General features: G+C 38.4%; 1 protein-coding gene across 2 annotated transcripts in view; it reads left to right on the top strand.

Moving 5' to 3' along the window:
- The window catches only part of EXO1 (exonuclease 1), a gene marked incomplete at its 3' end in the record, with an annotated part of 13,564 nt that overhangs the window by 1,671 nt on the left and 2,057 nt on the right, over positions 1-9,836 (top strand). The window contains 9 exon segments of one of the 2 annotated variants that reach the window (XM_072429648.1): positions 1,272-1,501; positions 2,354-2,473; positions 2,978-3,101; positions 3,980-4,117; positions 5,171-5,383; positions 6,573-6,760; positions 7,672-7,768; positions 8,776-8,959; positions 9,525-9,768. In XM_072429648.1, the coding sequence (XP_072285749.1) occupies positions 1,341-1,501; positions 2,354-2,473; positions 2,978-3,101; positions 3,980-4,117; positions 5,171-5,383; positions 6,573-6,760; positions 7,672-7,768; positions 8,776-8,959; positions 9,525-9,768 (1,469 nt within the window). 2 annotated transcript variants of the gene reach the window in all.

The following is a 9,836-nucleotide window of genomic DNA, read 5'->3' as shown; positions in this document are numbered from 1 at the left end:
CTCTTGGACGCTTCTTGTGCGCATGCCTAAGCCTTTTTGCGTAAACAGAAAAATTTGCGAATCTCTGCATGTGCAGTGAGATCGGCAAATTTTTTTTTCATCCTACGTCACCCAATCTGGCGCCTGGGTTGGATGACGTAGGAAGAAGAACCAGTAAGAAGACGATGGCAGCGGCTCGGAACGGATGTCGGGATGACGTGGGACCTTATGCAAAACCCCTGGAGTGATCGGACTGCCCTGGAGGATTAAAGGTAAGTGTATTTTTTTTTTTTTTCCTTTTTAAGTAACCATTCAAAAACAGCCGGGTGGTTCGCCCAGATAAAAGGGGCTGGGGAGAACACTGATTTCCCAATGGGGTATTGTACGACACACCTGAGACTCAGACAACACTCTCTAAAGATATTTTTTTTGTTTTTTTAAAGGCCAGCTGCTGTCTCTTTGGGCACTACAGAGGGTACAAGTCAACTAAAGAATACTTTGCAGCCATGCCACCCAAGTCTCCATTTTTTTTTTCTTGCTGATCTGCATCTGTCAAAAGATATTTAGCATGCGTTACTTGTTTGATACATGTGTCACCTGCTATGTTTTCAGCTTCTGTTTGCTGGCCACTACGTCATTAGTGTTAAAGCGGAACTGAACCTGTGATACTCGCCTATTCCCTTTCCATCACAGGGCACTGCCATCTTCCTACTTTTTTCCCTGCATGCGATCTTCATCCATCATTTTTCATAGTCCTAAAAAATTGCCCTTCCTTCTTGTACTTTAATTTTTTAGAAGATAAACCAAATCTGCTTTATACATTTTAAAGTGTTCCTACGGGTAAGAATTAAAAAAACTGCAAGCAGTTACATTGTTTATTGCAGAGGGGATATGGCTATTTACCTTTTTTGCAATAAAACAAACTTGCATGTTTGCTCATCCTGATTGGCCAGGTCAGCATGATGCAATTCCTGCACGTGCAAATGGCCGTTCTGTCATTCCTAGCCGGCAGTGATGCTGGGATCATACACTTGATTGTGCATGTATAGCTTGGTGTATGTTATCAAGAAGATCAACAGGCAGACAGGTTTCCTTTATTGCAAAAGAAAATGTGATTTTTTTTTTTTTTTTTTTTTTTTTTTTTTTACTAATTATAATTTTGTTTTAAAATTGTGCTGTCAGTTGAAGCTTCAGAAATTCAAGCTTGATGCTTGTCTTCTGAGACATGGGTACGCTAAGTATGTTGCACTGATTTCTGGAATAAGTATGTAATTAATCTTTATTTAATGCAGGTTATACTGGAAGGTTTCCACACGTCTGATTTGTCTTGATTCAGCACTTGTAGTTATTCCTCGACCATTATGGGTATTCAAGGTCTTCTACAGTTCCTTAAGGAGGCATCAGAGCCCATCAGCGTGAAACAGTACAAGGGACAGACTGTGGCTGTGGACACCTACTGCTGGCTTCATAAAGGAGCTTTTGCCTGTGCAGAGAAACTGGCTAAAGGAGAGCCAACTGAGCAGTAAGTTTGCACTTGTTAATGCTAAACACCAGGCACATATAAATGCAATAATTTAAATATAATTCAAGCAGTGTAAGTACCAGAATTTGACTTGACTGAGCTCAAACCTAAAGACGAGCACAAGGAGCCAATCAGATATGCTGCATTGCGCATGTGCCGAAGAGTGACATTCTGGACAGAAAGTGGTGCGCTGCTTCTTACTTTACTGAGCTACTTAACCATAGCAGAGAACAATCGGGTCTCCCGTCTTTCAATATTGGCCTTTGTGTCAGCCCCAGGACTGGATGGACAGAAATAGAAATCCTTTAGCAGCTAAAGCAGCTGTGTGTTTTTCTGCCTAGAATTCAATTTTAATAATCTTTGTTACAAATTTGTGCCAATTGTTTTAAGACGCTACAATTGCTATCTCTGCTATCTTAGCATTCAAATGTTCTCTGGCTTGCGTGCAGATACAGTTCCTCTCTTGGTCTCTCTTGCTGTCCAGCAGCCTGTTTAGGAGAAATCCCCCCACCTTGACCAGCCTTGACATGCAATGAGTCTGGTGCAGAGGGCAAAGGTAGAAGGTTCTCTTTCATTATGACTTGCTGGTGGCAAGAAGTCTAGTCTTGGTGCTTACCCAAGGCTGAGGACCCTCCTTCATTAACGTGCCAGGTGCCCGGTCAGCCATTTAGCAAATACTAATCTAGTGCTCTTGCATTGATCTTCTGCATCTTGCATGCAGTCAGCGCAGAGTCTTTCAGAATAGCCAGCTTTCAATTTCTCATTAAGATTTACTCAAAAATAAAGAATAGGAATCTGCCTGCTGGGCGTTTCAAACACTAGAACCTAACATTATCATTACCTTTGTTACAGGTATGTGACGTATTGCATGAAGTTTGTGCATATGCTTTTATCACATGGTGTAAAGCCTATACTGGTGTTTGATGGGTGCACGTTACCATCAAAGAAAGATGTGGAAAGATCAAGAAGAGAGTAAGTCATTTTAAAGGATTTATTTATCATTAAAGTACAATTAGGTTTCATTAAACTTATGAAATTGAAGTGATTAAAAAATAAAAATTCAAATAAATTATGCCGATTTCTGCAGATTTTTACTGCTTGTTTTTGTATCTGAGCATTTCATAGATCCTTTCACTAGCTAGCAGCCTATTCAGTGATGTGCATGCACCTCTGACCATAGAGCATAATAAACGGCTACCTTTCCATGCTATAAGCTGCAGGTGGGTTTGCTCACTATTCTGTGAAGCCAATATGTGCTCACTATTTTAGGTTATCCAGGCATAGTATATCCTGCTATGAATAGCCACACTATTCTTCTAAAATGTATTTTTGAATTTGATGGTCAATTTGCGCTTTTCAGTTGGAAAGTTCCAGTATCATTTAAGTTTAGGGTAAATTAGTAGCAATATATATATGATTGGTTTGGTTTATTTTGGTGTGTGTTGATGATGCAGTATATTCATGTTTGTTTTGCAGGAAGCGGCAGGCAAATTTGCAGAAGGGGAAGCAGCTGTTGAGAGAAGGCAAGCTGTCCGAAGCCAGAGATTGCTTTTCACGCTCAGTTAACATTACATCTGAAATGGCTCATCAAGTCATTAAAGTAAGTTTAGAAAATGGTTCACTGGCTCATTTCACCTGTCAGGAGAAGAATGTTCTTTTTCACCCCTAGAATGAATCAATAATTTTATCTAGGTGTATAGCCTATACCCATTGCAAATCTAAACATTATTACACGGACTTTGGGAATTTACTGGCATATATTATGAACCAACCAATGAAAATGTTCTTTTTATATCATTTATTGAAAAGAGCTCATCTTAAAACACTGCAAACAGCTTCTGATTTATTTATAATGTCTTTATTAATGTATGGATTTGTAAAAGTTAATGGATGTGGCATCATTTGGGCAGTAAAATGGATTTTTTTATTGCTATACCTATTGCAAAACTAAAACTTTTCAAAATGTATTCATGTTAATGTGTGTTGTCAAATGCAGTAAAATGGCATTCGTCCACATCAGCCCTTATGTGTTTTAGGAAGGGTAAAAAATCTTCAGCTAAAATATGTATCTAAATTTGTATTATTAGTTATCTTCACTGCACAGAACCCAGGTTGAGAAGACAAATGGGTCAACATCAGGATCCATTCAGACTCTAATGCATATATGTGTGCTAATAGGGCAAGGTAGTAAAGTAATCTGCTGTGCCTTAATTGTCCAATAAGCAAACAACTGGGCATAGGCACCACTGTGTTCCATTACTTTGTACAGGAAAAAAATGGCTTCTCCTTGGCTGTGCTTTCTAATAGTTATGTGGCAATTACTTATATAATGTATGTGTTTAAGCAATATACAAGGTTTTTTTTCTTTGTCTTAAACCCCTTTATCATGTTTAACCTTTTTCCATTAGGTCTAGCAGCTAGATTTATTCATCCATTATTGTAATGATGTTTTCATACTTAATGTCTGCTCTTTTACAGGCTGCGCGTTCTGAAGGCGTTGACTGCATAGTTGCACCATACGAGGCAGATTCTCAGCTAGCATACTTGAATAAAAATGGTTTTGCCCAAGCAATCATTACAGAAGACTCTGATCTTCTTGCTTTTGGTTGCAAGAAGGTAAGAAGAGATTCCATATTTGAATTGGCAATTGAAAAAAAATATACAATAATACATTTCAGATTAAGTTTTCCCTCTCCGGTGAAAATCCATCCATTTTAGGTTGTTCATTTGTTCAGGTGACCCTCTGATCTACCAAATGACTAAAAAGCATTTTAATCCAGGCTGTTTTCCCCAGATTTTTTTTCAGCTGGGTTGTAGGCTGGTGGTTTAAAAAGTGGACGTGGCTACCCCTTTAAAATTTAGTGTTCCCAGTTTCTGTTGCTGTAGGACAACACCCCCAACTGTCCAGTGTCTTTGTATTGTGACCTAACTTTTTAATAACCACCCAAAAACAGCCGGGTACTAACTGAAAGGTGCCAGGTGGTGCACCCAGCTAAAAGGGGCTGGGGAGAACACTGCCAAGACATTAAACAGTCCAGCAATGGGCTTGCAGACAATTTTTGCCCATTAGTACATATGCTTTGAGCCTGTTGCTAAAGAATAACTATACATTCAGGTACAGGTATTCTGTTTCTCAACCCTCCTCTCTTCACAGAATCATATTCACCAAAGTCCTGATGTTTCCTGGCAGTCAGGATTCTACCTCCTTTTTTTTACATCCAGTGGTCACCTAGTACAGAAAAGCCTTAAATGTAGCAGGTAGACAGGTATACATTTAAGGTAAATGGAAAAGCAGTCTTTACACTGGCTGTAGGTTTGTCTGGGCAGCTATGAAATGTTGCCTTGCTGGCGTTATGTCAAATAAGCAGCCTTACTGCCAGCTAGAGATTGGCCGTACAAGTAATCTCTAACCAATCATGTCATGTTGTTAGTGATAGGGCCACTAGTGTAAAATAACCCTTTATGGGACATCGATTGCAAAAAAAACATGGGTTTCAAACCTAACCCAGCTTTATCCAAAATATAAAATAAAATTGCTTTTCTTCATTTTAAAAAAAGAGTTGCAATTTATTAAGGTTGTAGGTTCCTTTCAAATCCTTCAATTTTTTTATTGTTGAGCAAAGAACCAAAAATATCAGACTATTTTTTTTTTTTTTGTTTCTTTCTAAGGTGATTTTAAAAATGGACCAATATGGAAATGGTTTGGAAATTGATCAGGCCCGGTTTGGAAAGTGTAAACACCTTGGAGATGTGTTTACGGAAGAGAAATTCCGCTATATGTGTATTCTTTCTGGATGTGACTATTTGCCGTCTATCCATGGTGTGGGTTTAGCCAAAGCTAGTAAAGTTTTGAAAATTGCAAACAATCCAGATATTATACAGGTAAATGTTTTTGGAATTTTTTGTTTGAAATCGAATGGATTGTTCTTTTTGTGTGTGTGTGTGTGTGTGTGTGTGTGTGTGTGTGTTTTTTTTTTTTTTTTTTTTCCCTTTTTGTTAAATTTGTGTGTTAAAGTGTAGTTGGTTAAAGCCATTAAAAAAAAGGCTTCAACTGGGTCAAAAGCAGCTCAAGGTTTAGTGTTCATCTTTTAATGCAAAGCAGCCACACAATGTTCTCCAGTATTCCGAGTTGAATGATGCCTGGTGCCAACCTGAAAATCTAGGAACATACAGTATATGAATAATTAGATTTTAAATGCTGGCTACTAAGGCAGCAGCACCAGTGCCTTTTATTCATGATTGCCCCACCAGAGGACCAACCAATGCGTGAGAAGTAAGAGTAAGCAGGAAGATGCTGAACATATACATGAAGGGGGCTTAGAATCGTGGTGGGCTTAAGATTCATTTATTGCAAATTAATAATTTCATATTTTACTTTTGTAGATGAAAATGCAAAATTTTTTTCATTGAGAATAGCATAAGAGAGGGTTTTGCTTTCCATCTGGATCTGCATGAGCCCAAAAGACAGGAAGTTAAAATATCTTTTCAATATACAAATGTCCCAACTGGAGGATATACCCTTTATTCTTCTGGTGGCAACTCAGAATTTTAGATTTACCCCAACATTAATTCCTGCTGAAGTGTAAAGGGAATGATTCTTCCTACACAACAGGAACAGAGATGCCTCAAGGCAGTGGTTCTAACCCATTGCCATTATTTCTAATTTTATTTATACTTTAAGATAATTTCACAGAATTACAGGTTGTTTCACTTAGTCATGAACAGTATGTTTATCTTTATTACTATAAAATAACCATATTGGGCAGAGAAGGGCAAAGCCACCTTCTACTTTTTAGCTCATATAACCCTGTATGTATTCTTAGTAAGAAAAAGCGTTGGTCAACAAATTAGCAGCCAGTGCTGGGCTTTTTAAAGCCAAACCACCTCTGGAAAGGGAAACAGAAACATTTTGTATTGGTTATAAAATAAATTTGGGATGCCGGCAAATAACTAAGATATAGATATATCCTAAACTTTTGAACAGAAACAATTATAATTAATTCAATTGGTATTCTAGGATTTGTAGTCTCTCATATTTTGCAACCTAAATGTTTGCTTTTTTTTCTTCTAGGTGATTAAGAAAATGGGACAGTATTTGAAATCTAATATTACTGTTCCTGATGGATACACAGATGGATTTATCCGTGCCAATAACACATTTCTGTACCAGCTTGTCTTTGACCCAGTGAATAGAAAACTGGTCCCTCTTAACCCCTATGAAGATGGTATTGACCCTAAAGAATTAAGTTATGCTGGGCCGTATCCTTTATGTTGAATTGAATGAATGTGAAAGTGTGTCTATTTAGATGAAACCGATAAAGGAACCCTGAGATGGGGGGATGTAAAGGCTATCATTGCTGAGTTCATCCTGTAATGCTACTTGCTTGGCTGTTAGTCTTACCTGAAACTTTATCCAGATGTACTGCTTTTACACCTATAAATCCACTGTATTGCATTCAATACAGTTATTTTGTATTGAATGCAATACAAATAAATTTTGAATTTCCTGCCCCTCCGGCAACGTCCTCACGCCCTGACGTCACCGGGAACTCCCTGGTGACTCATCGGGTGCTGAGGAAGACGGACATTGCAGAGAAGGGCGACGCGGGACGCTGGCAGATCAGGTAAGTAGTGATTTACTATTACTTCCTATAGGTTAATCTCCCCGAGTCACACTCGGGGTTACCGCTTTTAGCATCTTCTTTTCTACCCCGAGTCACACTTGGGGTTACCGCCCAGGGGTTAAACTACATAAACATTTGTAAAACCTCTACAAAGATCCATCATTGACCAATGACTTTGGTCAGATCTAGCCACATACAGAGTCTAAGGTTAGACTCTGTAAGGTTAGCCTTTTTTTAACCAGTGAAATCTATTAAAACTTGGTCAAAGAAGCAATGAAGTGCTGTTGCTCTGTAGCACAAATAAAGTAGGTGGCAATGTCTTCTATTTAGGCCAAATATGCATTCATGGTATGTCAATGTAGAATTACCAGATGGACACACATTCTGAAACCTTGACAACCCTTTTCAGTAACAGTTGATAAGTTTCCATTTCATATATATTATGCAAATCACTAATATTTTTTGTTGTGATAAACAAAGACTTTTGTGTTGGGACATATTTGCCTTTTTTTTTTTCACTCCATCTTCCTTAACATTAAAAAACAGAAACATGGGAGACTCTGTGGCTTTCCAGATCGCATTGGGAAATGTGGATGTTAACACTATGAAGAAAATAGATGACTACAATCCTGATATTCCACAGGTGAGTAATGGTTCATTGGATTTATTTATTTATTAGGAAAATAAGATTTCTTCCTGCTAAACTGATGTAGCATTTATAAAGGATAGTGTTCCAATTGTGAGTGACAGGGTTGCTGCTGTCAGGGGTTGGAAGGACTGCTTAAATGACAACTAAAATAGTTTTCCCTTTTGTTTCCTTTTCTGAGCAATGGTTTTTCAGAACACCTTATCAAATGTTTTATAAGTCTTGAAGGTCTGGGTAATACAAATCCTTTGGTTCGGAGGGGTGCTGTAGTTGACTTCCTGAAACAATCACAGCACCTTGCCTCCATACTCTCCAGCCCTAAAACCAGCAGTGAGCTGGCCTTTGGGAGAAATAACGGGGTAAGAGAAATCCAAATTCAGTGATAAATGAATGTCCGTCTAGAAGAGTGGATGTTCCCTAGGTGGGCCGCAAATGTAGACCACCCTGTTCCATCCACATTTAATGCTGAGCCTCCACAATTTAAAGAGCTTAAGTCCAATAAATGAAAGTGGCAGGCTGAGGGCAGTTGGGTTGCGTAGAAATGGACTTGATGATGCTGAAAATCTTCAAGCCAGGAAATGAGGTGGATTCTGTGCAATTTACTTTAGCTTCTTGTACACTAGGGGCCTGATGTAATACAGCACTCCAAGACTGGAGAACATAGACTATCATGGGACAGCCTTTTTTATCCCGCAAACCTGGAATTATTATTTTTTTTAATTTGCTTTTTGTTTGCAAATTTTTTTTAATTCTAGGCCAGATCCAGTCCATGTTTGCTGGATCATCCAGGTTTCCTATTATGGTCTTCTCCAGTTTTGGCAAGCTTTAATAAATCAGGCCCAATGTGACAAGCTCACAGTGTGCGGTGAAATCTATTTCAGTAAGGGAGAGGACCCTGTACAACTGTTGAAGACTATAGGGAAGGCTGAAGGGCATATTTAATGGCATAGTTGTAAGTGAACAATTTCAAAATGGCTGTGTTATAGGTATTCTCTGTCTTGCAGCTGACAAAACAGAAGAGCCACAGCTGGAACAACAAAATATCCAATTCTAGCAGCATCTGGAAAGGAAACTTCAGTCCCTGCACTGATATTAAATTGGAGGAGAAGCCAAAAGTAGAGGAAAAGACAAGTCGTCGAGGGTTAATAATCCCAAGTAACAAACACTCTGGGAAAAGACCTCTTGAAGGTATTTGTACATATTTAAAATGATCTCAACATTATTTTTTTAAAATACATGTAGCCCTAACTATTTAGTGATGTTCATGTGCCTACATGATAATCAAATCTGTCACATGCCAAAAGTATATTTACACCTACCAAATGATTGTAAACTGACTACAATCTACATCTTCTCATCTAACATTCTGACCTTTTTTTATTTATTTGTTTTCTTAGCTGAATGGACAAATATCCACTGACATAGCCTAAAATTCTAGGGAATGCATCGTCAGAGGAGTGAAAGCTTTTATGACCATAAAGTGGGGCAACTTCATATTTGGCATGGTTTTGGAATGGAAAGTCTAGTAAACTCGTAAAGCTGTAATGATGAATAGGGGGTCATTATGGTTTGGGCCTCTAAATTTATATGTTGGAACACATTGTAATTTTATGCAGTTTTATGGCTTAGTACTTATTGACTCACAGTAGGCCTGTAATGAAAACCTAACCTTGATTTTAATGTTTCCATACAGCTAAAATTCTCAAGCTGTGAAACCCTTCAGTTGCTAAAAGGGCCTTTTTTTGCCTTCTAGGTGGAGTTTCAGAATCTGACCTCCTCAGTCAATATTCATTTTCTCATACCAAGAAATCCAGAAAAGAAAGTGAGGATAATTTACCACAACCAAAAGAATCCACCACATCACATGTTCTACAATCATTAGACGATCGAGCCAATATGACAGACTTCCAGCCCAAAGCAAGAAATAAATTTGCGACGTTGTTGCAGAGGAGGAACGAACAAAGTGGTTCAGTTTCTGTTATGGGAACCCGCAGTAGGTGAGCCACTCCTATAGGTGCAGCACTACCTCTTATTTTTCTGATGTTGACATATTAACCCCCCTAGC

The sequence above is a fragment of the Pyxicephalus adspersus genome, chromosome Z, assembly GCF_032062135.1.
Source record: "Pyxicephalus adspersus chromosome Z, UCB_Pads_2.0, whole genome shotgun sequence".
Lineage (NCBI taxonomy): Eukaryota > Metazoa > Chordata > Amphibia > Anura > Pyxicephalidae > Pyxicephalus > Pyxicephalus adspersus.
Note: the sequence above shows the minus strand (reverse complement) of the source record. Positions and strands in the feature narration are given on the sequence as shown.